This window comes from Trachinotus anak, unplaced genomic scaffold (assembly GCF_046630095.1).
Source record: "Trachinotus anak isolate AG129_WGS33_773 ecotype Australia unplaced genomic scaffold, CSIRO_AGI_Tana_v1 ptg000007l, whole genome shotgun sequence".
Classification (NCBI taxonomy): Eukaryota; Metazoa; Chordata; class Actinopteri; order Carangiformes; family Carangidae; genus Trachinotus; species Trachinotus anak.
In genome coordinates, this window is record NW_027273858.1 from 12,575,997 (window position 1) to 12,603,991 (window position 27,995).

General features: G+C 41.8%; 1 protein-coding gene and 1 long non-coding RNA gene across 4 annotated transcripts; one reads left to right on the forward strand and one right to left on the reverse strand.

Moving 5' to 3' along the window:
* The first annotated feature begins 1,128 nt into the window (after positions 1-1,128).
* Positions 1,129-5,937, forward strand: LOC139622916 (uncharacterized). 2 transcript variants are annotated; one of them, XR_011691395.1, is made up of 4 exons: positions 1,129-1,590; positions 2,020-2,167; positions 5,200-5,261; positions 5,409-5,937. It is a non-coding gene; the product is annotated as an uncharacterized lncRNA (long non-coding RNA). The 2 variants fall into 2 exon arrangements; XR_011691394.1 differs by lacking the exon at positions 1,129-1,590 and having other exon boundaries at positions 1,790-2,167.
* A 350-nt stretch (positions 5,938-6,287) lies between these two features.
* crtac1b (cartilage acidic protein 1b) lies at positions 6,288-27,840 on the reverse strand. 2 transcript variants are annotated; one of them, XM_071480625.1, is made up of 15 exons: positions 26,984-27,840; positions 23,549-23,739; positions 21,967-22,163; positions 21,430-21,566; positions 18,195-18,351; positions 15,814-15,948; positions 15,551-15,693; positions 12,273-12,409; positions 10,635-10,717; positions 10,247-10,347; positions 9,974-10,142; positions 8,647-8,792; positions 8,370-8,412; positions 8,143-8,286; positions 6,288-7,867 (listed from the first exon to the last, which is right to left on the reverse strand). In XM_071480625.1, the coding sequence occupies exons 2-15, from the start codon at positions 23,731-23,733 to the stop codon at positions 7,740-7,742; spliced, it is 1,905 nt and encodes a 634-aa protein (XP_071336726.1). In that variant the 5' UTR covers positions 23,734-23,739; positions 26,984-27,840; the 3' UTR covers positions 6,288-7,739. The 2 variants fall into 2 exon arrangements, with proteins under 2 accessions (XP_071336726.1, XP_071336727.1); XM_071480626.1 differs by having other exon boundaries at positions 26,799-27,840.
* Between the last annotated feature and the right edge of the window lie 155 nt (positions 27,841-27,995).

Here is a 27,995-nt window from a genome sequence, read left to right on the forward strand (position 1 = left end):
GTGCCTCAGTTGCCTCGAGAGGCTTTGGTTGTGTCATTCTGTACATAAGTCACTCTTTGCTCAGTATTACAGCACTCTTAGTCTTTAGATCTTATAAATGTTAAGAACGTGAAGAAAGTCTGATTATAGCAGCTTTAAGGTTGGGGGGTTGTAGTTGGTGTAGTGCTTTATTCACTCATTCAGATATTCTCTTAGCATAAGACAATACTTTAAGGAGAAGGAGAAGTTAAAAAGCAGTTTTTAGATTTTTCACTTTTGTATGAAGTTCCACCAAAACTCAGACCAGACTACACAAATGGATCAATTTCTGTAAACAGTGCGACTTCCACTGACCAAAGAATTTTGCAGGGGGTGTGTGACTAATATGTAATTGCCCATGACAAATTAACCCCTCTGCATCACAACAGTTGTTATAAGTTCAGTAAAGGGACAGTGGATGTCCTCTGAAGTTTAATGACCCCAAAGGAGATCATAAAATGTGCATGATAAGCATTTTGCCTTGTCATTGATGGTTTTATTTAGATTTTAAGGAGCTAAAGGCTAAAATCATTGGGACAAGCCAAGCCACTTTAAGAGGCTGGTGCTTGATGGACCACCAAAATGATTCTGTTGCTAATAAAATTTGTTGGACTAAACTTCAGAATGAGAATCAGAATACTTTATTGATCTCCAGGGGGAAATTAGGTTACATTACAGTTGCTCCCTCATGAATGGAAATGTAGCAGCAAAGAATAGAGAATTATATTATATTGTAAAGATAAAGATGAACAGACAGAGATAAAACATAAACATAAAATGTATGTTTATACTATGATATATAAATAATATAATATTAAATATATAACTTTGTAAACAAATATGTAAGGATATGTGCTACTACTATTGAAAAGTGATGGTTAAAATACAATATAAATATAAATGCAAGAATATATGGTGTGACTGCACAGTTTAAAATTGCACTTGTCAAAACAACAGTAGAATAATTGCTCTTGGTATGTTTGTACCGTCATGTCAGATTATAAGTATAAATGATAAACTATGAATAAATTACAGCGCAACATCTGCTGATGGGGTGAAAGAGGTCCAAAGGCCAGGTGGAGAGAGAGAACTCCAGATGATGATGATGATGATGATGATGATAATGATGATGTTCTAGCTGGTCGATGTGTAAATAGGTGAATGTTTGCTGACACTATCTCCTCATAGGTTGATAATACGTCAGTGTTTTCTCTGCAGCTTGCTGCACTGTCCCAAGTGGCCGATAAATCATTTAAGGTCGGCTTAAGTTCACTTCTGAGTTCTGGCCTGAATGTTTCACCGAACATTTTTATGCAGCAGTGACAGTCCTTTTTGCTTTTTGTATCTGTGTGTGTTTGTGTGTGTGTGTGTGTGTGTGTGTGTGCATAAGAGTTGTACAGTAGATCCATCATAGCCTGCTCATAAGGCCAAAAATGAGTGATAACATTCTGGCAGGTATTGAGGCTTAGTTAAGATCACAGGGGTGGACACAGGAGGAGCGGTGAGAGTGAACTGATGTTTTCTCAAAGACAGCAGAGGAGTGAAGAAACATCTCAACACCTGTCGGGAAAGGTCAAGCTCCTCTCTCCTTCTACACAGACCTCCTTTCTTCCTTTATTTCATTTTTTTTCCTGGCTTCTGCTACAGGTTGTTGCTACAATTGTTTTGAATTTCCATATTATTAAATTCCACGTTCTTTGGCTGCACGACACTTTCTCTTTCTTTTCTACTTCCTCCACGCCCTTCCTGATCTTTCATTCCTTGTTCTCTAAACAGGGAAAAAAAGAAAAAAAAAAGTGGCCAGCTTTACCTTTTCCACAATTTCTTTTCTGTCTGAGTCACAGATGTCCACAGGGGAGAAAAAAAAAAAGTCACTTTCTGGTATTGATTGGTTAAAATGTTTATTCCTAAAAAAAAAAGTTTTGACTGGCAGCGGTGCCTGGCAAACGCAGTGCAGTCATTATGGTGAAGTTTACAATTGTGTGCTTGCATGTAATGCAGCAAACACGGAGCCCCTCAGGAGGAGCTTTTGGCACCAGAAACAAGTCAGACCTGTGGTGACATCAGAGGAGGATCGCTCCTGCTCACCACACTCATCTGACTGGGATCACACACGGATTCACATTGATTTCACTTCCATCAACAAAAGGTAACAGAACAGCAGGAATTCAGTCCAATAAAATAATGTGTTAACTCTGGTTAGTCCACCGCAGTGTCTCATGAGGCGTCAAAACTCACTGGACTGTGCTCACTCGGGCCCATAAAAACGTTTCTCTACATCTGCCCAAAATCAAGATCACGGTGAGTTATGATTGTGCATTAAACCGTGCCCTGTGTGATATAACGACAGCTACTGCTCCCACGCCCTTTTGGATTATTATTTGAACTTGTGTATGGATGCTGTATCTGATTTTTGAACATTTGTTTTTAAATTCCGTGCTGAGACGCTCTTTGAAGAGAAAGGGAGGTAAAACATGGTGGAAACTGCAGGATTTGTCTCTGTCTGTGTTTTGGCCACACTTGATTTATTGTGCTAAGCCCAGTTTTGGAGACTCTCCTTTAAATTGATTTTTTCCCCCACCGTGCCGCTGCCCTGCCTGTTGGCTTTGGCATGAATATCTGCTCAGTTTATTTAACCTCAGTGTGATTGACAGCCCTTGTGTTGCGTTTGCCGCTGGACCTCCCCCAAGTGCAGCCCAGAATGCTGCATAAAAACACAATGTTAAGCGTAGGAGGCTGGAAACGTGTGGTTCCAGTTAAAATGTCACTTTTGATCACCTTGGTTAATTGTGAAACTGGGTATTGTGTTTCATTCTATTGGCATATAAATTGTGCTTTGTCAGTCACTGCCCTCCTAAAGGCCTTTCAGTGAAGCGGGGATGAGATCCTGCAGAGCACAGGGGTGAAACAGGGATAAAGGAGAAGAGCTTCAAAACATTGCCTCCATTTCATCCATTTCATGCACCCAGCAATACTGTGTTCAGTATTAAAAAGCATGTTGCATGTTAAATAGGCTGTTACAGTTTAGCCCACGTGAAGTAGTCTCAGAAAAGTATAATTTTTTTAGTATCCACAAGCAGTTATTTTTGTTTGACTTGAAATCTCTGCTTAAGACAGCTGTGTGTGTTTTTTTTTTTTTTAAGTTAGAATAAAATAAAGCTGGCGCAGTGGCTCAGTGGTTAGCTCTGCTGACTCACATCAATACTGAGCCATGTTCTCCAGCTACAGCTTGTCTGTGTTTGCGTGCCCATGTCTTTGTAAATCAGGCAGATTGGAGACTTTGCGTTTTTGCCGTTTGAGTGTTTATCATTAATTTCTGCTCAGCGAGGGAGTGTTACCTACAGTTTGGATGGTTCTGATAATCTGGCCAAACTGTGGCTTGTTTACAACCTGTCTAATCATCTGTAGCACTCCCAGGATGCAGCTGTTTGCACAAAGTTATTTTAACAGATAGAAATAATAGCCAACACTAACTGTAGGCCTTCTGCCCACTGCATGCTGAGAACTACTGAAGCCTCTAGTGGGTCCGTAGGTAAAGAAAAGTACTAGTCGCTAATGTCACACATGTTTTATTGTTCGGGGGCTGTGAAATTAGTTAAATAAATTGAAATCAAATGACTTGAGAAGTGCTCAGGCAGTATACAGGCATGAAGAACGATTCATTTTATCTCAGGCTGCGACAAAACCCAATGCACCTTTACTGGATTTAGGCCTCCACTGGCCTGAAGACACAGGAGACAGGAGTTTGCACACAGGACTGCAAGAGAAAATAAACACACATACTCTCTGGCTTCAGCTAAAAAGAAATGACCACTACAGTGTATACATCCACATTTATACTGCTTTTTCTTCTCGTCTCCTTCCACTTCTTTTTTTTTTTTCTGGCCCTTTCCGTACAGTACAAATATTTTCTTAACATATCCATCCGTATCTGATCTTCTGTCAGTTTCTGTGAACACTTTGTGGCATGTGTACAATGCGCATTTGCTGTTTATAGGACATTTTGTGATTGGTGGTCTGAAGCACAAAAATGCATTTGGATTTTTTCCACACGGAGCACAAGCCCACACACAAACAGGCTGCACATGGTTACATAGACACACACACACACACACACACACACACTCACTGAGCATTGTGTTCCAGGTTTTTTATTTTGCACAGGGACATCTCCACTTGCAGTTCATTTCAGCAGAAAGAGACACAGCTGGAGCCTCTGGGACACAAACAATGCCGTGGCAGTGACCATGCCAGACACACACACACACACACACACACACACATCCTTTCTGCAGGTCCATGGACATCATATAATGACACTGCAAAGCTACATTTCACTGTTTAGGAATTAGAGTGAATTTCTTTCAAAGCGTACTTTGTTCTTTGTGCTGTTTCTCTACCTTTGTGTGGTCCTGTACTTCCACTCTGTCCCCAAAACATATAATTGTACTTCCAGGTATGTCTAAAGTAAGTGTTTTAGCACAGTGATTGATCATTGTGTATTGTGTTTTCATTTATTTTCTTCAGCATTACCTCATGAACTCCAGTTTCATTGGACACAGAAAAGCTTCATATCCGAATTGAGTTTTGTAAGATAACCTGTGATATACTGAAACCCCCAACACGTTCGAATGGGCAGAGCAGATACAATAAATACTGCACACAGCAAGTGTAGTTGCATGTACATATAGCGAAGAGACGTCTTCAGTGGTATCCTTTCTCTATTTACACTCTTCAGATTTAGCTGAAGTGCCGCAACTCATTTCAACACATTTATAGGAAAAGATACAAAATGGATTCACACAACCGTGTCTCTGACAGCAAATGACTACATTGCCTTTAGGATTGTGGCGTTTAAGTAGAAGGAGAAGGTGAGCAATAGGGTTAAAAACATCTGTATGTCCTATTAAAGCGTGCAATTTTGATAAACACTTATTGTTCATGCAAACTGTGAGCTTACATATCAGACCGCACAGGTCACACAGTTCGAGTCTGACCCAAGAGTGTGATTCAAACTACAAAAAAGTTTCCATTCTGTCTTTACAAAAACATCTTTGCAGCAACCTCATTTGACCCTCTTTGATAAATTTGTTGATGAAAATTTCTGTGCAGACATATTAAAGTATTTGACTTGAGCGGACACGATCTTGCTGAACCCTGGGTAACTCTCACTCTCCACAGATTCTTTGGCTTACACAGAGAGCATGACAACATCATCGACGCAGATCCAACGGAGATCCATGGTGAGTAATTTTAATTGCATTAACACATCCATCATCGTTTGTTTATTGGTTTTTCATGCTCTGATGCTTCTTAGTTTTCATTAAAAATGTCTGAGAGAGAAACAAGTTCATTCTTTAATTCTCAGCTGAAATGTTTGATATTTACAGGTGGCATCTGTGGTTTACGTCCAACTCATTAGCAGGCTGATGTCAAGGGGCCGAGTTTGGTGCTGTTTCTTAAATGGAATGTGTGAGGTCTTTTGGCTAAAAATGTCCAAAATATATAACACTTGCCTCAGCGAGTGAAAAGGGAAGCATAACACACACACACACACACACACACACACACACACACACACACACACACACATTCTCTACCCTGGAGGACCGTACTGGCCAGCACTTGATGATGAATTTATCCCCTGCTAGGACAGTGATTGTGGTCTAACACTGAACATGATGTGAGTTGTGTTGCGTAGCCTCTGCACTGGGATTGCTGAGAGGAGAATTGATGCTGCCCCGCAGAATAATGTGGAAGCAGAAATCTGTCAGTCAGCATCAGCTGTCAACATCTTTTGGAGGTTTTCACTTTTTGGTAATATTTTCAGCCAAAATATTTATTGAAAATCTCAAGCAAGATGTGGACAGACAAAAATGATGTCTTGCAAGTAAAATAAAATTAAAAACTGATGGGTTCCATGTGCTTATGTGTTTTACTTCTCTAAATCGAGGGCTTCGCTGTGAGCGCTATGTGAAACCAAATAACATTACAGTAACCCAGCAAGCAAGGTTTGTTATAGCTTCAGAAAATCACAGCAGCCCATATTTACAACTTAAATGATAAGTCTGGTGATAATTTACATTTTTCTTATTTTCAACAAAATTAAACGATTAATTAATTGATAAGACAAACAAGTATCGCCTCTGTATCCAAAGCCTGACAGAGCTTATTCCTCTGTGCTACTGACATCTGCTGTTGTCCAAATATTATTCAAATACATCAATGAGCTACACCGTTGAACTGAGTGACATGTAATTTATTTTGAGTCAGTCCCACATTAACCATCCTGCTGCCATAAATACTGTAGCAAACAAAGTCCGCAGCTGAAAATAGACCCCAAAAAAAAAAAACACTATTTGCCCCTGTTTGATTAACATTTACTGAAAGCTACAGTGGCCGACTGTTTTACCCAATTATTTATTAGGAAACATATTTAAAAGACGAAACTATAAATGGCACAAACAAGGTAGGAAAGTTAGTCTCTTGGTATCAAGAGCCTGACTTATGCATGGTTGATTTTAGTGTTTTCATGCAATTTGTTGACCATAACAAAAATATAGCACATCACCAGCTTTATTCTTTGTAGTTTTATTATGTAGCAGGTGAAGTAAATTCTGATAGGCTCAAGTACACTTTCCAACTACTGTTCTTAAAACTTTACATTTGTAGATTTTAAATTATGAGAAACTGATGGTAGGTTTTTTTGCACTATAGTGACGTCTTCATCATGAGCAAGAAACATTACCACGTCCTTGTCCTCATGTCCTTTTTTCCTGGCCTTTATTAGATTTCAGTCGGAAGAAAAAGCCATAAATATTAAGTAAAGACTGATAGTAAATACAGTAAATAATATGAACTGATGCTCATTTAATATTTACAACTTTGAGTTTCTCTACATTATGTGTCAAATGACTTGAAAATTGCTAAATAAATGATGATAGGTTCGAGTTTACCTTCCAGTTACTGTACTTAAAACTCTTCTTGTGCTCACACACACACATACGCATATGTTTATCTTCCTCACTGTGCTGTTATATTATTCATAGGTAGCAAAATGTAACCTATCATCCGAGACAGATGGTGTGACATATGTTTCTCTAGCCGGCTGCCTCTTTGTAGTACACTCGCCCACACACACACACACACACACACACACACACACACACACTCGTGCGCACACACAAAACCTACAGCGTGGAGTCCTGGTGTTCCTCAGCATCCCAGTAAGCCCATAATAAGAATGAGAGTGACATTGTTAGGATTAACATAGCGGCGGTGTGGAGATACAGATGGGGCCTCAGCGTGTCTCTAATGAATGTGGTCTGTGGAGCCAGTAGATCTGTCTTCTGTATGTGCAGAGGTTTATACACTGCGGCTCCACTTATTGACTTGGCTTCAGTTCAGGTCCCACTAAGATAAGTGCCAGGTGATGACGTGATGGCTCTGCGGGTGTGACACAGTTACTTCTTAACTCCATAGCTCCCAGCGAGCATGCTCCCTGTGTGTTTCTTTATAGTCCAGAGGGGGCCGGGAGCCAAGAGGTGACACATAGCCATGGTGAGGAGGGGCCAAACTGCAAATAACTGATGGGAAAAGATAGTAGAGATCCATAGAGGAGAAGGAGGAGTAGATGTTTCACTCAACAGTTTTCTCTGAGAGTTTCTGTACATCCCCATTCAGCGGTGGAGAGAGTTAGGATGGGGAGAAGACAGTGACGGCTACAGTAGTCCAGTCTGAAGATGGGTAGAGACCAGTGGTAGCACGGAGACAGAGAGCAACCAGAAAGAAAGGCCCGACCACTTGCGTTCCCCAGAAGACCGTGTCCCTCCAAAGTAAGCCACCTGGGCTTTAGAGAGAGAGAGAGAGAGGCAAAACAGAGGGCAGGGAAAAGTTAGCCAACATCTGCGTCTTTATGGCTGAAAGAGAGCTCATTCACATGGAGGAGTTAGTCATGCAAGACAGCGGGGTGCAGAGAGGGGACACAGTCAGAGGAATGTTAGCACCTCTAAGCCAGAGTAATTAAGGCAGCTTAAGGCATCTCGTTCTCTGGCAGTGCTTCCTTTGTTCTCCAGATCTTAGTAATCCAGCTAAGTCTACGCCGACTCTGCCAGGACCACTCACCCACACAGGCTGACCCATCATCGTTGGGCTCAAAGCCCTGGTTGCATCTCCTCTTGGCGCGGCACTTATAGCTGCCATAGGTGTTGGTGCAGACGGGGCGGTCAGAGGGGCACACAGAGGGGAACTGGGTGCACTCATCTTTGTCTGAGGGAGCGGGAGGTGAGGTGATTTTAAACAGGGGCACAAGCACAGAGTGGCCGACAGGTCGATGAATCTGTTCAACTTACCAGTGCAGCGGCCATTCTCATTCAGAGCGAACCCATGACCACACTGCAAGAAACAGCCAGTCCATTCAGAAACAAGAAAACAGACAGTAAAATTCAAAAAAGGGGGTAAAAGACGAGTGCTTTAGTGGTGGTCCTGCTCCTGTGCTTGTGTGATATTACCACTAGGAACACCTAAAAGGGTCATTTTGAAATTCTGCACATACTAGTGAAGCTGATTCTACAAAGCCTAACAATCCTTGGCGAGATTTTAGGATTTTAGTGTGAATCACTGCTGTACCTCTATCTCCACAGTAGGGGTGATTTCCTCCTCGTCCCTTGGGTAGTGGATCTCCAGCACTGTGTTGATCTCTGTAGGCTCCAGGGGTCGGGCCACTGAACGACCATCTGGCCAGTACACCTCGACATTGGTGGCCACATCCTTACCTGGTCAGACACAGACACAACACACACAGGCTAATGTTCATATGACTATCCCTTAGCTCTGAAGGCTCATACAGTATGCTACATACTGTAGGTTGTCATGGGTTGTTCTCATTAAGTTTCCTCCTTCATCTGGTTTTCACTGACACACACACACACACACACATACACACACACACACACACAGTGAGAGACATAGTGGCACCCTCCTCTTCTCTCTCCATTAACTATTTTAATCAGGCATAGAGAAAGGCCCTCTCCAGAGGGCCTCTGCAGCTCCTTAATTAAAGTGGCATTTTTAATGTAAACAGATCTTGAGTTACTGAGCCAACAAGCAATCCACTCAGCAGGTGTGCTGCCTGAGAGCCAAAGAATATTTCACCTGTTCTGCTCCTACATGACACCCTCTCATTTAGTGGTGGGGAGTGTATTTCACATGTCTAAAAGTAGTGACGCATTTTGCAAGTGTGGAGGTCCGCTCTGAAGCCACCGTGGCGTGGAAAGTTTGCTCTTAGCGTGTGTTCTGAGTAATCAGGCATTAAAACGGAGGGCCTCCAGAGTTGATCTGTGCTTGCACAGTCCTGATACTGAACAGGCTCAGTGAGCAGGGCCAGGGAGCAGCCGTGGGTGGGCTGCCAGGCCTGGATGACCACCACAAGACTGTCCAAGGGGGGGCTGGAAGAGACAGGGGGCCGGTTCCTCACAAACCGGGCTGGCTTCCAGCTGCAACACCTGTCCCCGATCTCTTGCCTCTTTGAACACCCCGGGACAACTTACTCTCCCATGGGTGCCTAATCAGGCTGTAGGTATTAAAACAACTTTCATTTTCCTTCTTACTGCTGCTCTCTGTAATGTTCACTCTATCAGTTTCTGGGTCTCAGTATCTGTCTGTCTGTTAGCAGAGAGTAGAGCTGAAACAATTCACTAAAGTACATTCACATTCATCCTCTACAATGCGAGTATTTGCTGTAAATTAAATTCCTTTAGGTTTTTGGCTGTGGGTCAGATAAAACAAGAAATCTGAAGACGTCACCATGACCCTATTTTTTCACAATTCTTCTGATATTTCACAGAAAAACAATAAACCTATTAATCACCAAAATAATTAACAGATTAATTGCAGAGAACAAAAGGTGAATCCCTGCAACAGTTGTGTGTCTATAAAAGTGTAAATGCAGCGTTACCAAGGCCAAAGTGGGCGACAGGCTCCATCTCACACAAGTATCCCGAGCCACCATCGATGATCCGTGTGTGTGGGCCGGTCTTTTTTGTGTACACCACCACTTTAGCTCCTCTGGCGAAAGCACCAAACTTGGTCCGGGGAATCACCCGTAGCCATGAGTTAGTGGTGCCCTAAGACACAAGACAGAATGAGAAAATGGAGGTTTCTGTTTGGATTACACTACCTGAGTGTCAGGCTGATTTTGAGGCTTTTGGGATGTCTCACGAACACTCACCTGGTTGACTTTATAGACAGAAATTGGCTGTGCTGCACTTTCACCATGAGACACCAGCAGTTCCAGACGCCCATCACCATCAAAGTCTGTGGCTACAGCTCCTGGAGATCCATCACAGTAATGATGCACTTCAGGAAACAGCCTATATAACATTTATCCTCGTCATGCAGAGAAGCATGGACATTGTGTTTCAACAGTCATGGAGCTAATTATGTGGAACATGTCTTTTTTCATTTATAAAGCTCACGAGGGAGCTCTGATCCCTGGTGGAGCTCTGGTGCCATCTAATGGAAAGCTGTCGTAATATCAGACACGAGGCTTGTTCTTGATCCTGCTTCTCATGGCTCATGCTGAGTTGACAGACAGCTGTCTGTTCTGCCACACTCACCGGTTCCTCGTCCTTCAGGCTCTGATGCTTCCCCAATGTTCAGCTCTTCTATCTGGGGGTCTCCATGCTCTCTCCTGCTCACCCTATAAAATCACAACATCACAGCAGTTACCCAGCAAATCACTGGAAAAACAATGACGCCACAGGCACTATAAATATACAGTATAAACAGTGTTCAAGTTTGAGGTACTCATGTTCCTTTATATGTCTACTTTACTACATTTATTTGGCAACAACAGTTATTTGTAACTAATGTAACTAATGATTATAGCTTTATAGGTATTAACTATATGATAACTATATTAATGATATTAATGTATTTGTCATCAGCTAACAAAACAACCTGCTCCTCCTGTAGGTACCCACAATTAAAGGCTGGTGTATAAACAGACAATGACTAATAGTATATTGTATGTATATATATATATATATATATATATAGGAGATGTTATAATTGTTAAGAAGTGCTATATATAAAGGACAACTTAAAAATGTTCTTGTAGCTGCATCCAACTACATTATAGAGTGTTACACATTTATGAAATGTTACTCATGGGACTTAAGTTAAAGTGTTATAGATAAAATTAGGTCCCTTCAGCTCCAACACAAAAAATGTTCCTTACATGTTAATAGATAAAACTCCAACAATGTAATGTATAATAATATGTCACTGCACTTCAATTAATTTTGCTGACAATACTAAATACTTTTTATTTAAACATAATTTTGAAGTATTGGCTTGTAATGGAGTATTTGCCATGCGACATTGCAACTTTACAATTGAACATTATTTTCTAAGCCTGGTCTTCCTATGCACGTGGACCTGAAGTGACAAAGCATTTCCAACTTTCCTTAAGTTATAATTTCATCTCACAGCGCTGATGTGCTGATCGTGGCTGTGAAACCCCACAGCTCAGCTAAATATTGATTAGTTGTATTGAATTAATTAGCTTGGGCACAATAGTTAGAGCTTTTCTTCAGTGCCAGAGAGCAGAGTTAAATTAGCTGATTCATCTTCATACTACACAATGGAGCAGAGCCACGGGCTGTGGAGCAGTGACCCCTGTCAGACCATCATCGTGTCCAGAAAGACAATATATGTCCTCCAATGACCTGACATGCAGGAATACTCTGATCCAGGGAATCTCTGGGGCTTACACTGATTATTGATATTCAGTTTGAACTGACCCACCAGCTCATGGCAAAATTCATCATGATTGCTGCATCCTGTTCAGAAAAATATGCCAGATCAGATTTTTATTCAGACAGGATGAGTTTATTCTACTGTTAAGTCCTTACAATTGATATGTATCATATATTGCATTTTGAGAGTCGAGTTCATTAATATTATCTAGAGAGGAAGCCAAAGCATGAGCCAAAAAGAGACCTAAAACTGTCTTAATGAAAGATTCATTCATGTGTGGAGAAGGAGGCGGGATGCCAGACTAGATAAGTATCCTTGGCTGGGATTTTTAAATTCTTCTCAGCTTCCAAGCTCAGTTTTAGAATATTAAATCAAGATGCAAGAGTAGTCCATTAAGCTCATCATCAAAGTGCTATTAAAACTTACTGCCATACTTGTACAACATGTGTGTATGTATATGTGTTTGTGAGTCTGTGTTGTATCTATGTGAGTACCTGAAGAGCCTGTTGGCGGAGGGGCCCCTGTAGGCAATGTTGTTGAAGAAGACCTCAAGCTCATTGTCGTTGTCAAAGTCTGCAACGATAACGGTGCGAACCGGGGACGGCATGGCGAACTTCTGGGATGCTATGTCCTAAGAGAAAAAAAAAACATGGTACATCAATAAAACACACACACACACAACACACGCAAGAAGTTCTTTTTCTGTGCTTGAAATACTGTTTTGTTATAAGTGAGAACAATGCAGCAGCAGCGACCACAGAGCACACTAAATCTGTTACAACCAAATTCTGATCATGGAACAGATCTGCTCTGCAGGTGGATGGATTCACAAAATGTGTCTTTATTGCCATGCTCACTGCGTATTTATGCATAGGAACAGTTAACTCACACCTAAACTGCTTGGTTTTCTCACATTATTCATGTAATACTTTTCTTTTTCCTTTTTCTGTCAATTCTGGTCTAATTTAATTACCTGTAAATGCCTGTTTTTGGGAAACAGCTAGGGTTAGGGTTACTAATACATCCAACACTTTCATAAACATACAGTCAATGTTAGATGAGATAAGAAAGTCTTTTATTAGTCCCACACTGGGGAGATTTGCAAGAGGAGTCCATTTTGAATATATCAAATTCTATAAAATGCAAATGTAATGTGTTTTGTCTTTAATGTGAAAAATGAAAATTGCACCCAAAGTTCAGATTTTACTCAGGTTATGTGTTTTGTTGTCTCAATGGTACTACATTACTACAAGGGTCAACAGAAAAAACTCCAACCCTTCACCCCCAAAAAGGGATTTTGAAGATTTTGACTTTTCTAGAACCTGCTGTGATAACATTGTTCATCTTACATGTATTAAATTTAACATGTGGAAAGGTGCTGTGAGCCTAGCCAGAGGGTAGAAAGATGGTTCCATAATCTGGACCATAAGGTCACAAGTTTGATCTTCACAAAACACAACACGTCCATCAATAATCAGTGTCCAGGCCTTGAGTTAGACACTGATCTATCAGCTGTTCACTCGCTCACTGTACGTCAACCTGGCCGAGAGTTTCATGTGAAGCCTGCAGATAAGAACAAAGGCCCTTTTTACATCCTCTGGCAACAGAAAAGTAGACTGCAACTCTCCTGCCCGAGAAAGTCTCCTCAGCAGAGGAGTTTTTGCACGAGAAAGTAACAGATATCTCCTCGCTTCAGTGACACGGTGATAAGTCGGGTAAGAGTTATAGAGCAGCCCTTCACTCCCTCCAGTATTTACTCCCTGTTTTAATTATAAGGCTCATAAAGCTGTGGGGGGGGGGGGGTGACCTTCTGCTTCTCAGGTGAAGGAGAGGGGAGGGCCAACTGAGGCCATGAGGGAGAGGGAGAGATGATCAGCTCTGCATTTGCTATACCATTAGGTGGATGGATAGATGTGCCACAAGGAAAATCAAAGAGGCTCTTAGCAAAACAGGAGTGAAGCACAGAAACAAGAGGCTCACGGGAAGAGAGGGGAGAAAGTTCGAGGAAAGATTCACATGGTCTATGATTAGATACACACTAGCTAGCTCAAAATGGAAGGTGTGGGCTCAAAATTATCTTACTCATATTTTCATTATGCTGAAAAAACTGACTTGTTTGAATAATAATATAAATAATTGGCCATAATTATAATTCTAAATATGATGACATAATCCCTCTAAACGCCACCTCCTAATAACTTTATATTGATTGATTGTAAGAGCGCTCCAGCTCTGATCATGGTACACAATAACCGAGAAAACTAGGTAATTGAGGGTGTGTTTCTGCACATGTGAGTGTTAAACCTTTTGCTAGAAAAACCTCGGCAATAGATTTTAATTAAAGTACAAACAGGCCTAATCGGCACTTTCCAATACCCAGGCAAGCTGCTGTTTCAGCCCAATTTAATTAGCGGTTTACTGGAGTGACACAACAGCTTCATTATGCATGCCAAAGGTCAATACAGGCGAGTGGGAGTGTCAGCTTGCGTTGGGGGGAGAGGGGTCTTAAATGTGTTGTGGGCTTGTGATTTAACAATCTTGGTTTAAAAAAACATTGGCTAGCTAATTCAATTTGTCTTCTGGGTGTTCATGTGTGTATTTGAGAGCATGTGTGTGTGTGTGTGTGTGTCATGCTGATGGAATTGCCTCTGGGCTAACCATCACACATTAACCCCTTATTTGACCCCTATAAAGATGTCTCCTGTGACGTTTATCTCTTTGGTAAAAGATGCGGTCGCAGGTGCTGGCGCATAGATCACCAAGCAACAAAACCTCACACAGCAGAGGCCGTTTCTGTCTCATCTGCTCTGAACTGTACCACACAAACACATGCACGCTGCTGGCTGTCCCACGGGAGCTGAGTGGAAAATTGAGTAAATCATCACCCGTCTGTCTTTAAATCCCATTCAGTCCCAAAGTGAGTCTGCGCTGACTGGTGCTAATTCCCCACCCTCCAACAAGCCTTTATAACTCAGTGATCCAGAGTTAATGTGTGAGATTTGCTGTCTTTGTGCTGCCGGTTCGTTAGACATTGATCTGGTCAGCGGGAGTAGAAAAGAGAAGCATAACCTTGCTGTGACTCAATCTGACTTCACCTGATTTTTTTTATAACTTTCCAAAACCAACAATCCCATATAAAGGGTTAATGTGTGATTGTTGGTTATGGAAAGTTATAAAAAAAATCCCACATAAAGGGTTAATGTGTGATTGTTGGTTATGGAAAGTTGACCCCTATAAACATGTCCCCTGGTAAATGGTAAAAATGGACTGCTTATATAGCACTTTTCTAGTCTTATTGACCACTCAAAGCGCTTTACAACGTGAGCCGCATTCACCCACACATACATACAGCACTTACATCTACAGTGGAGTGCTTCTAACATTCACACACATGGGACAGCCATCAGAGGCAGTTTGGGGTTCAGTGCCTTGCCCAAGGACACTTCGACATGTGGATCAGAGGAGCCGGGGATCAAACCACCGACCTTCTGATAAGTGGATGACCCGCTCTACCTCCTGAGCCACTGCCGCGGTCTCTGCCATGATTGGCCAGGCATGGGGAGGCATGACGGTTAGTAGAGTTTGAACTTTTCCCTGAAGCTCCCTATTCCCACTCTTCATATAACTGCTTCTGTCACATTTCGTGTTTTCAGCTTACCTTTGAGTGAGACATTTGGAAGAGGAAAAGACAAATATAGCCTACACTGCATTTAGTTATGTAAATATTGTTATTTATGTGTATGTACAGTTGAAAAACCACACTTGAACCCACCTTGAACTTCTGTTTGCGGTTATTCAGCTGCATGTACAGGCGATGAGGTCCATTCCAGTTCCCGGAGACGATGTCCGTCTTGCCGTCACGGTTGAAGTCTGCCAGAGCAACCCCTCTGCCATGCTGCATGTGGTCATCCACACCTACAGTTATAAGGTAGTATGCTCTATTATACAATAAAGCCTCGCTTGTGTATTGTTTTTGCACCACATGCTGAGACTTGACTGATCGAAAAGGTTAAACGAGACACGTTGCACTCTCACCGGCCTGCTGCGCCACATCCGTGAAAGTTCCGTCTCCATTGTTCCTGAACAGGAAGTTGGGTCCGTACTCATTGTCACAAAACACATCAGACAGCGTTTGGCTGACAATGGGCCCCACCACGACACCTCGCCCTCCTGTACAGGCAGAGACAGAGAGATGAGGCATGGTGGTGAGAGAAAATGAGGGTAAGAAGACTTATTTTTTTTTAACTGAAAGCCGAAGCAGCATAGATGTAAAAACAGAGAGAACAGAAGGAGAGAGATCAGCTCCTTAACAAAAGTGAATGGCAAGAGATCATTATCATCTTTACAGGCAGTTTCCTCTGAGCAGGGCAGATACAGGCTCTGATGGGTTTCACACACTCAAACACACAGATAAACACACCTAGGCACAAGCACAAACAAATGCAAGAATGCAAAGGTGCAGCACATGCTGAGAATCTTTTGCATTAAACAAAAGCTAACAGTTATTTTCTCCTTATGAAAAGATCCTTGTGACTGTTCACTACACTCAGTATCACCGCAGGATTTCCCAATGACATTCTATAAAGTGAAGTGTCACACTAAAGTGTCTCATCTCAGACCAGCAGAGTCTAATTATGTAGCTGAAAGGGCTTTGATTGCCCTTCCAGTCTGCAGAGTCAGTGGTGTGAGTGAGAACTCACTCCTGATTTACTGGCCCGCTCCATCAGCCCAGACAAATATCACTCGCCCCCTACGGCCATAAACCACTAACGTCTCTCCAGAGATATGTAACCATTAGATATACAACTTCACTGACTGTCCCTCTGCTCTGATTAACGGCAGTTTGATGACAAAGCCATCCACCGTACATCATTCACAGCGAATCTGAGCCAGCTCACTCTGCCCCCCCTGGTGGCTTAAATGACATCCTGCATGTAAAAAGATGATAAGGACTGATTCTGTTTTGCGCAAATACAAAGTCGTGTCCCACTTCAAAAACTTAACAGGGCATCAGCATCAAGGACTTTTAAAGGTTGGTTACAATAAAGTATCATAGAGGCAGCATTTTTTATTACTCATGTTTCTGAAACAAATCACGGTGAAATAGTTTATTTTGGCATTTACTCTTCTTTTATACCAAGGCAGGTATCCATCAGAGGGTTACGTTGATCCAAGTCAATTTCAATGCTATTTTTTTTCAAAGTTAAAAGAAAACTCTATTTCTAGGTCACCTATTCAGTTTCAAAATCATTTAAATGTTGCAGTTCAGTTAGTTCAAATCGGTTAAATATTTAGCCTCGCACAAGAGGACGTTCTTTTTGCAGCAGGGCGGCTTATAATATGAAAAGTTATATAAAAAATAGTTCGAAATAAAAGGCATAAGGGAGCTGAGAAATAATATATGGAGCAATTGAATTGGTTGAAATAAATGCATTTACTGCAGTGGAATAAACATAAATTCAACTCGTTGCACCTAATTTCCTGAAGCCTGTATCTCTGACTAGAAGACAAAGATGAATTCACCCTTTTTAATAATTATTTTATCTGACATCTTAGCCTTCTTTTAATACCTGACAGTACAGACAGACAGGAGAGAGGGGTATGACACACAACAAAGATCCTCAACATGATTTGCACCGGGTACGTTGCTGTTGCATGTTGTGCTTTAACCACTAGCCACCAGGACTCCCTGCTTTTGCTTTTTGTGTGATTTGTTGAGTAAAACTGTCTGATGAGGACAAGGCTTCTGATTTTGCTGTCTGCTTTCACAATGTTGCCCACTTGATTTCTGTTCTGCACATTCAGATCCCCTTACCAATAAATCAGTGAGTAACACCATCCACTTCCATTTAACTGCCACAGAAAATAAAGTCTGCCTAGTCCTTTTTGGCATGTGACACTTGGATCACACTGACTCTGACTGAGCAAATTGGACATAATAGACACAGTGCTAAACAGTATTCAAACCCTCAGAAGTCTGGGATAACCACACTTGCCTGTGATATATGCCACCTCTGGGCTGTTGAGCCAGTCTGATGTATGTATGTGTCGCCCTTCCCCTTCGCTTCCCTGTGACTTTGACTGGAGTAAACAGCTGACGGGGCCAAAAGAGCCCAAGAACACACTCTCTCTCCAGTCCTTTCTATTTTCTCTCACGCTTACACTCATCCTGTTCTCTAACTTCCTCTTGCTCTTTCTTTTTTTCTCACCGGGCACCTCTCCAGTTCTCTCCTCCTGTCTAGCACCCTCTCTGTACTTAAGTCCTATATTTCAGACTCTCCGGGTACAACGAGCACATGCTCCTCTGCAGATGTCTGTATAAATCAGACTGAAGGTCCAGTAGTGCTGGATGATTTTTCATCACACACACACACACACACACACACACATACACAGAGTCATTTCTTCACACCTACCAGTAAGCTTGTTGACTCCAGCCTCCTCCGCCACACTGGAGAGGGCAATGACGCCCTGTGAAAGGTCACTTTCTGCCTCGTCCATTTCTATGAGAGCATGAGGACCCACCATGCCACTGGCATAGTTAGCTACGTAGATAGCGTAACGCCCTGTACCCTAGGAGGAAAAGCAAATATTGTATTTATTTAATTTAGTTTTTTTTCTTCCTTCATTTTTTGATACAGTGATTTCATCCTGCCAGTTGCCCAAGGGGTGATAAATATGAAAGTGCCACATTGTTGTCTAAAGATTAGCTCAAGAAAAAGTCTACACTACATATCCTTTATTCTAAAGTGCTGCAGTTATCCTGCAGTTATTAAGCTTGTTTTCTACATGAAGTTTATCATGGTGTCCTGAGCACACTTGCCCTGCAGGTCTGAGTGGGTAGCCAACACAATGATTTACATTTGATTTATTAATATAATTCAAAGCAGAGCCATAAGAAACCACATGTGTAATGACGTGAGTCCACGAAACGTTTGATGATTCAGCAGAATCTTTAACCTTCCACCAAAATTAGCAAACAAACAAACAGACCATATATATATTTTTAACTAGCATTTAGTGGCATCTAGCTGCATGTCTAGGTATTAAGATGCCCCCTCAGTACAGTGGCTCCACAAACACAGTTTCATTCACCTCTTTAATGTTGGACTGGAGGAGGAAACCTCAGAGACAGATACAGTACCTCAAAATCTGGTCACATAAAAGCAAAACCACTTACATAGCTTATTATCTCTAGAGGTAAGCAACAACATATGTTATTTGAAATTTAAGTGAACAGATCTCGAGGCTGGCGATATTTTATCTATTTTTATATTGTCTGCAGAGCCCATGATGAAGCCAAACCCATCAATAGGTTAGTTTGTCTCTTGATGCTCTCTGACGTCTCTACTCTCTGCGTGAGGGTGAAATGATATACTGTATTCTTCTATTCTATTTTTCAAACAGGCTTTTTTTTAAACAGCTGGTCACATGATATTTTGACCTGACAAAGATCCTGTGCAGGTGTTGTTTCTGTCACTGACAGTAGTGTTTTTTTTTTAGCAAAGATGACTCAAATCGGAGCAAATAGTGTATTTTTTGGAGACTGATTTCAGTGTCAGATTGATACATTTACGAGTGAGTATTTATGGCAGCAGGCTGTGTGTGGAGCTGACCTAAATTAAACTACAGTGTAAACAAGGTGCTTGTTGTAGACGGAATATGTCACCCATGTCAACAGTTTTTAATGGTTTTTGGACAACAAGGGAGCTCTCTGACAATGAGGAATAAGCTATATCAGGCTTTGGCTATACAGACAATGCTTGTTAGTAAGATCATTTCATTGTTGGTTTTGGTTTTAAAATTCACCAGACATAACCTTTAAACACCTTTTAAAAAATATTTTCTATCTCTGAATATTATCTGCATATTTCCACCTTTTTCCAGTCCTAACCTTTATCTCCCCTCACCCTGTTTCCTACTCTTTACTCCCTCTTTCTCTGCCTCTCTCCCTACTCCTTCCTCTGCCTCCCTTTGGAGATTAATTTCACACTCCATTATCAGTCAGAGTCCCTGCAGACACAAACTCACAGACGGAACCACGCTAATAGACTACACACTCGATTCCAATGAGCTTTCCCACCAGGCCTAACATATTTCAGTCAATACAAACACATGCACACACGCAAACGCACACACTTGCACACCATTTCACCATTTGCGTTAACCTTACTATATTTTTACAAGACAAGAAAAAGCAAATGAGTTTGGGTGATGTAAATGTCATCAAGCATCACATTATGGCCTGCTGAGGTGGGAGGAGTGGGTAACACTTACCCTCTCTCTCCCTCACACACACTTTCTCACACACACACTTAGACCTTGACAAAATGAGACTGAGCTACAATGAAGGCCACTGGCAGTTACTTAACAAACTTAAAAGTCAATGATTTTTCAATAAGTCTTCACCCAAGGCTAATTTCTGTCACTGGAATTGGCATTGTGAGTGGTGTGACATGCACCAAAGTACATGTTGGTGCAGGGATTTGTGACTGCATGCCCTTTACAGCAATCACTATGAAGACTGAATAAGCTACTACCTCTGATGTAGAGTTTCCATTACTTCGTTTTCAAAGGAAATGTGCAGCTATTGTGCTTTTTGTTAAACGTATTTCAGTTATTCTGGCTTTTAAAATCCACTTACTGTCAGAAGCTCCATCCTGCCTGCCAGTGCAAAGTGAACCAATCCATCAGTTCAATGCGAGACCCCTCAATATGTCACCTTCATCAGTTTGTAAAAGACTAATGATTGGACGTCACTTTCAAGGAGACTGGGAGAGACAAAATGGTTGGATGACTAATTATTCCTCTTTTTTCCTGGATGATAACACTTTATTTATGAGTAAACTGGACATAATGCATTAGCTCCCGAGCCCGGGATACAACATGCTCTGGTTTTGGCCTGTGTGACCTTCTGCTATTGTTAAAAATCAACAATAGGAAAATGTAATCTCTCTCTCCCTCTCTGTCCGTCTGCTGGAACTAGCATGGAAGAACACGCATCAGGGTTTTGGCTTCCCGTAAAAGCATTAGCCATTAAAGGTAGATATCTCTCCAATCGCTTTGGCACCTGCATAACCTATCAGTGCTCAGTGAGATGGGACTGTGGTTAAAAGAAAATCTATTGTAATCCCTACAGTCCTCTTCCCACTATTACCTTCTTTATCCCCTTCTCCTGAATGGAACTGAGAACTGTACGCGTGGGTATGAGATAAGAGACAAAGAAAGAGTGTGAGCGTGTCAGTCAGAGACAAAAAAACAGGAGTAAAGGAGGTGGAAAGAGTGAAGAAAACAATGGGAAAGGGACTAAGAGAAAGAGAGAGAGCAAGCAAATGTTAGTAGTGTGCAGTCATCACTCCTCCCCTCGTACGATGTTCTATAAAACAAACGAGGCCTGGCTTCTGTAATTACACTGGTGCGATGGACAGAAGAGAGAAAATGGCACACCATTCCCCCCAAATGAACTGTCATAGCACATGCTGAGAAGGGCGGCGTAGGCTGGGCATGAGTTATCACTGGTAAACAAACAGAAGCAGCCATGCATGTACACAGAAGACACTCCGGGGAGTTTGTGTGTGTCTGTGGTGTGGATCTGCATATGCTCCACGCCGTGTGTGTGTGTGTGATTGTGTTTGTATGTGTGTGTGGTACCTTTCTGTCCACACAGGCCACTGAGCGCCCAGCCATACGGTTGGCTACGTCTCTGTGTGCGTTAATGTCATCGTTCAGTAGGTCCTCAAAGCGTCCATTGCGGAACTTAAACAGCTTGTCAGAATACGTTGCCCGACCTTGATGCGGAGAGACGTTTCAAGAGAGTTTAGAAAAGGCAAAGATTGTGCGGAGAGTAAAGAGGTATTATGCAACACAAGAACTGTGGGTGATTAGAGACACAAGAGCAGGCCGCTGTGGCTTAAAGTGAGAAATGTGATGCAGGAGTTTTTGTAAAAATGATAGAGGTGAGGTGTTGCAGTTTTGGCAGTGTGCGCTCTCTAGCTCTCAGATTGATTAATAGCAGCACAAAGCTTGTCTGTTATCTGATGAAGACTCAGATGAGATAAGCTTAATATCTGTGTACTGAGTCTCCCACTTTGTCTCTGTACTAGAAAGGAGTGCTAATCCCTTTGTGAGTGTGCACATAATGTATTTGTATGTTATTTATTTACAGAAGTGTACCAGCGTGTACTGTACCAGCGAAGGCGTTATTGGTGTTAAGGACATAAATCTCCTCCCGACCGTCTCCATCGATGTCACAAGCTGTCACTCCGATTGCGTTGCCTTTTCGGTCTCTCAGGGCGTAGAAAGGGGAGCTCTGGTTGTCAACAGCGATGTTGACAAGCCTCTTCCTCTGCTTGTCGTACTTCAGCACCAGGTTTGGGCCGTTGAAGCTGCCAACAGACACCAATGGCAAGCTGTTAAGTGTTCATTACATAAGACTGTCAGTTTTAAAGCCTAAATCATGCAGTGCCATTTATCTTCCACAAGTCATGCATAGTAACTAATGATGCTGCCTGAAAAAGCCTGAAAACAATTTCATTTTGCTTCATTTATTGATGAACCTACTCAGCACTCTGTTATGCAGTAAAAATGCTGGGTTTTTAAAGCCCTTGAAAACTGCATTTCTAATCTTCAAAGTTTGTTTTCAGGTCTTGCGGAGTAATACTGCATATGTGAAATATATGCATGGCGTTAGAAAGAAGTGAGGTTACTAGACCTGAGGTTAGAGGCTTGAAGCTACATTAGCCACTACTAGCATAAATGTTGCTAAATCCTAATTGGTGCTCAGACTTCGAGTGACATCACCCTTTGAGTAAGCCAGAAGCCAGTGAGAGGACCGCAGAAAAAAAAATATAGAAAATGTCCTAATTAAAATCGACAAAACTGAACTTTGTCAGAACATTTTGTGTTCATGGAGGACCGCATCATTTAGAGTAAGACATTTAGAAGAAATGTTTTCTATGAATAGTATAAGATTATATATCTGACACATTTATAGCCTTATATTGACCGTTAAGTCTCAATTTCCCTCAGGGTTCCACTTAAATCAATCATCCTGTTATGGCAACAGGTGAGAGTGAGGCAACAAGTTGAAGTCAAAAAAATCCAATCTAACATGGCTCAACAAGCCATATGTGGTACCACTGTGACTTTATGTGACTTATCTTGTCTTCATCCATTGTATAATAATAATGTAATTGAAATGTTGAAATAAAATACCAAGCTATACTTAAGTTGCAAAGGTCGACAACAACAGTATATTAAACTGAACCTCTCCATCCTCTGATTCTTTAACCGCCAATGAAATTACATCCTCTAAAAGGTTCTTTGATGCCCTCCTATCCAGGATGCCTGCTGAATACGATGGCTTGGCTAAATTACATTTATTAAGCAGGGTCATTTTGGTGCACCCATATTCTGTTAAGCACTGAGAAATTCGTTGCTGCTTCACTGGGTAGAGAAAGGCTTGCCAAACTGCTCCCATCAATGGCGCTCTATCCAATCACATCTATTTTCATCAGCTGAGTGAGCCTCTGGGCACCCTTACCATCTCCCATCTTTTAGTTTGTCTTTGTCTTCAACCTTTAGCTTGGAAAAGACAGTGCACTTCTGTTTTAGAATTAGATATCAACTCAACAGTTCATTAGTTACTCTACCTGTGCATAATGAAAGAAATATGAGTATTTGTAACGCTTCGGGAAGAGCAAGGGGTCGTCGGAGATTTTGGAGGCTATTCATGTGGCTTGAATAAATCTAACTTTGAGGTGTTTCTCACCCAGCTACAAATATCTCCAGGTCTCCGTCCCCATCCACATCAGTGACGGCCACACCGTAGTTGAGCTGGGTGGGGTTGTTGTCGTAGTCGGGAGGAAGGACAGTCTTGGTTATAGCTGAGAACATGGGCTCTGATCGCTGAGCCGAGGAGTGCGCAGGCAGGAACAAAATCAGCCACAATAACATCCTCACCTGAAGGGAAAAACACACCACTGAAACAGCAGCTGGGGTTGAGAAAGGCTGCCATCATGTTGTTTGTCTTGTTTATATCCCAAAAAAATAAAACAGCCACCTCTCCATCCATCAAAGAGTTTATTCACTTTGCACTAAAAAGCAGAACAATGCTACTTTATCACTGTAGAAAAACAAAGAACAGCACAATTTGTGTCCTACTCCCTGCAACTGAACTATAGCGCACATTTGCCCCGGCAGTTGAGGCAAATGAAAATCAAATAAAAACCTTAAGTCATATACAGTCTCCAAACTGCAACTCCTGTCGTTGTTGCTAATTCTCCAAATCCATTGCGAGGCAAACATCAGCGTATTGTTGGCAGAGGTCTGTGCTGTACTCAGACATAAAGATGAAGATATACCACTGCAATCAGCAGCACTCTGCAGGCTTAGATATGAACAACTGATCACATGCAGACAGGCTGAGGAATTACAGGACAGAAAATCCATACATGGAGCAGGGCATTAGCCAGAGGCCAAGTGAGCCCAGAGGAAACCAATATGACCTGATATAACAGACCTGAGGTGCTCTGTCCTAAGGGAGAGGGACCAACTCTAAATTAGAAAAGCTTTTCTGGATAAAAGGGCTGTGTGACGTATAAGTGGTCAGTAGATAAAAGGTGAACACAGAGGAATTGATTCCATTGATTTAAGACGTTCAGGCAGGTAGAGGTGCAGTCTGACGCTCAAACTGAGAGAGAGAGAAGAGAAACATGACTGAGGGGAGAGGAAGGTCACCTCCTTAAGGCTAAAACAAAACACTCATCATCAACAGTGCTGCAAAACTTTACACGAACAACGCACACACAAACTAAATGGCGCTTACAAGCTGACAACTTGATTTGCGCTGCCTGTGGATTTATGAACGCAGCTTCCATCACAGTCCTCATTCCATCTGTAATGCCATTGAGCCGTTTCCCATCTCTGCCTTCCACGCTGGCACTGATTCTCCCTTTCTGCTCCGCGTGTCCAGGTGATGTATGGCTCTTTAACATCTCCCTCAACAATTCAATTTAAGATAAAAACCACATTGCTGTTTGAATGATACTCTCAAAAGCACATCGGAAAGGGGAAGAAGCACCTCTGCTGACACCTGCAGAAATATGGCCAGGGCTAATGCTAGTTCTGCAAGGCAGGCGGCGCAGCGATAACGCTGGCTGGAGAGCTGGTAGCGATGTAGACTGTGGCTGTTAGCAACAAGGGTTAATTAACAACACCGGGAGCTCTAGATGAGGCAGTTTCTTCCCATTAGAGTGGGATGTAATGATAAATGAGCTTAGCAGTCCCAGACTACAGAAGGCACCTTTACACACTTGCTTATATACTCCATGTTAGAGAGGGTCAGTAAGCTATAAATTAAAACCAGGAGGAAAAGGAAACTTGAAAAGTACAAAGAAAAATGTGTTGGAAAAGGGTACAATCTCGTGGAATATCTTTTTCAGTGAGGATGCACCTGAAGAATCCTTTTAAAACAAACAATTAGAAGACAAAACAAGTACATCTGGCCACTACAGGTGGGCAGCTGAGCTTAAATGTCCATACAAATGAGTACAAAAATGTAAGAAAGCACTATTTTCCCATGCTGCACCAGGACAACACCCATATACATATTCGTATATAGGCCTATCAGTTCAACACCAGTCTGAAAACAGAGAAAAAAGTTAAGTATCCCCAATAATTCCATACAAAGTAATATGCGGATAGATGAGGGAAGTAAAAGAAGAGGACAGATGAGTGGTTAAAACCATAGGGGACCGGCCTGATAAAAATGGTGTTGTACTACATTATCCAGTCAAGGGCACGCAGTCGCTTTGCCCCACGTTCACTGCGGTAAAAACCAAGACACCCCAGTTGAGTCGTCAAGTATTGTTGCAGTGTGACTTTTCTTACAAGCAAGGATTCATAAAACATTTGATTCACTCACTGGGGTTTTGAGATGAAACATCTGCAGGGTCAACAACTGTCTGTCCCGCTATGAGAACAGGGAGCATCAAATAAAGTCATTTGTCGTAAACCATGAAATAGCTTTGGAAAAAAATCTTGTCTGAAGCAGAGAAATGTTTTCGATTTGGTTATTTATGGTGGCATTAAGAGGCCATTACCAAAGCGTGCAACATCAGCATGTGCTTTCTGGAGCGTTCAAGCCCAGCTCTGATCCTGATAACACTGCGACAAAGAGCCGGCAACATCTTCAGTTTCAAACACACACACACACACACACACACTTCCAGAAGCTCTTCTCTGTGAAGGGCACTCACTGCAGATCACACACACACACACACACACACACACACACACACACACACACAAAGTGCTGTACCAGTCTCAGTGAATTACACTTAGCAGTCTCTCTGAGCAATCAACAATTACCATTAATGTTAAGCTCCAATTCATTCATTACCTACCGCACTTAATATCAAACAATTAAACACTTCATTCAAGCAAAGGCACTGTGCAACAGCTCAGTGAAACACCTCATCTTCCTCACAGCCAAACACTGATCATGACAACAGTTTAAAACATTTTATAGCTTCTGTTTTTGAGTCATGCACAAAACTTCATGATGGAAACAATTTTAGTTGTGGGAGTTTTTGTAGAAAGTTGCACTCTTGATTTTATCACTTACACGATGCATAATACTAAATAACTTAGATTAATGACAATGTATAATAACAGTGGTATCCATCTATCTATCTATCTATCTATCTATGTTTTTCAAACATGAAACACAATACACAACTCTAAATGAATATATAAGTACAAAAACAAAAGGCAACTCGTTTGAAATAAGAAGCTGCAAGAAATTATCATTAAAAAATCTTTTTTTCAAACAGGGAAAACTGCCGCAATAAAAAGTCAAGTTCACAGGAGAAAACCGCGGTCATCTGCTCATCGGCAGTTTTTTTTTTTTTTTTTTTTTTTTTTTCAGGGAGTCCACTTTGCGTGAGGCGGCACTTAATCCGTGGCACTTAACATCGGTGGTAATAAAACAGTTACGGGCTATCTGGCTGATAACTGACTTGTGATGAGTTCTGAGAGGAAAGTTGCGTTCAGATCAGGACTCAGATCAACTTCCTCTCGGCTCTTCCTGCAGCAGATCCCAGCGGAGCGCTACAGTGATCCTGAACCCAGAGGAAGGCGGCGGCAGCAGCAGCAGCAGCAGCCTCAGCCTCAGCCTCAGCAGCAAGCAAACTCAGGTACTCACAGATGCAGAGATGCTCGGAAACTCCGACAAAAATCCTCCGGCGATTGACAGCGATGAGAGAGAGAGAGAGAGAGAGAGAGAGGGAGAGAGAGAGAGGCAGATACAGTCAGGCTAATTGTGCTGTGAATGCCGCAGTTATCTCAAGGGTTTTTCCCCCACTTATTCCCTTTACACAACTTCCAAAAGGTTTGCTTTATGAAATCACTTGTGTGAGATTCGAGCCAATCCCTGCACAGCGTGTGGAATATTTAAACAGGCAGCCAATAACGGAGCCGGGTGCCAGTGGGTGGGCGTGTCCCCAGGTGTTGATTATGATATGGCAGCGGGGCGCAGCTGAGAGGAGGATGCGGGGCTTCCTCGGTTCACTTGAGATTCTCTGACTCCTGTCCATGTGCGATCATACACAGGCTGCCGCCCTCCTTTATGCTTTATTTTTTCTTTCCTTTTTTTTTTTTTTTTTTTTTTTTTTTTTTTTAGATATTGTTGTATTGTACGTGTGGATGGGACAGGTTTAAAATTTCAATCTTACTTATTAATAGTTAATTAGTAATTTAACTTGCCCGCTTTTTTTTCAGGGGTGAAATCTTGATGCAGATGCAGCTGTGTAGTCTAAAGCTGGATTCAGTGGGTCGCTGACCTGAATGGCACCTGATGTGCAGAGCAATGTGTTGTTTACATTATCACTTATGGTAGAGTTGACTCTCACCCGACACTGCAGTTTGTAAACAAAGCATTAAACACAACCAGCTCATGTTTTCAACAACAGTTCATAAATACTTTTTTTTTTTTTTTCATCCTCAAAAACTCAAATGTGATTGCATTTTTTTTTTACATGGACAAAAACTACTCTGGTCCGTTTAAGATTTGGAGTTTGATGTAACATTAACCTGACTGGAGGTAAGAAAGTAATTTAAGTGATTAAATGCACACTTGCAAATGGGATGGAGTTCTTAAATTCCCTCCTTTATGTTGTCTAAGGAGAATCAGAGCAGCATCGCATTCGCAAGTGTCA

Coding starts and splice junctions, on each gene's coding strand:
- crtac1b (XM_071480625.1), bottom strand. CDS start 23,733: ATGTTATTGTGGCTGATTTTGTTCCTGCCTGCGCACTCCTCGGCTCAG. Junction 15,949..18,194: donor TGGAGTCAACAAGCTTACTG/GTAGGTGTGAAG, acceptor CTGCCTGTACAG/GAGGGCGAGGTGTCGTGGTG. Junction 7,868..8,142: donor TGATGGGTCAGCCTGTGTGG/GTGAGTGGTCCT, acceptor CTCTCTCTAAAG/CCCAGGTGGCTTACTTTGGA.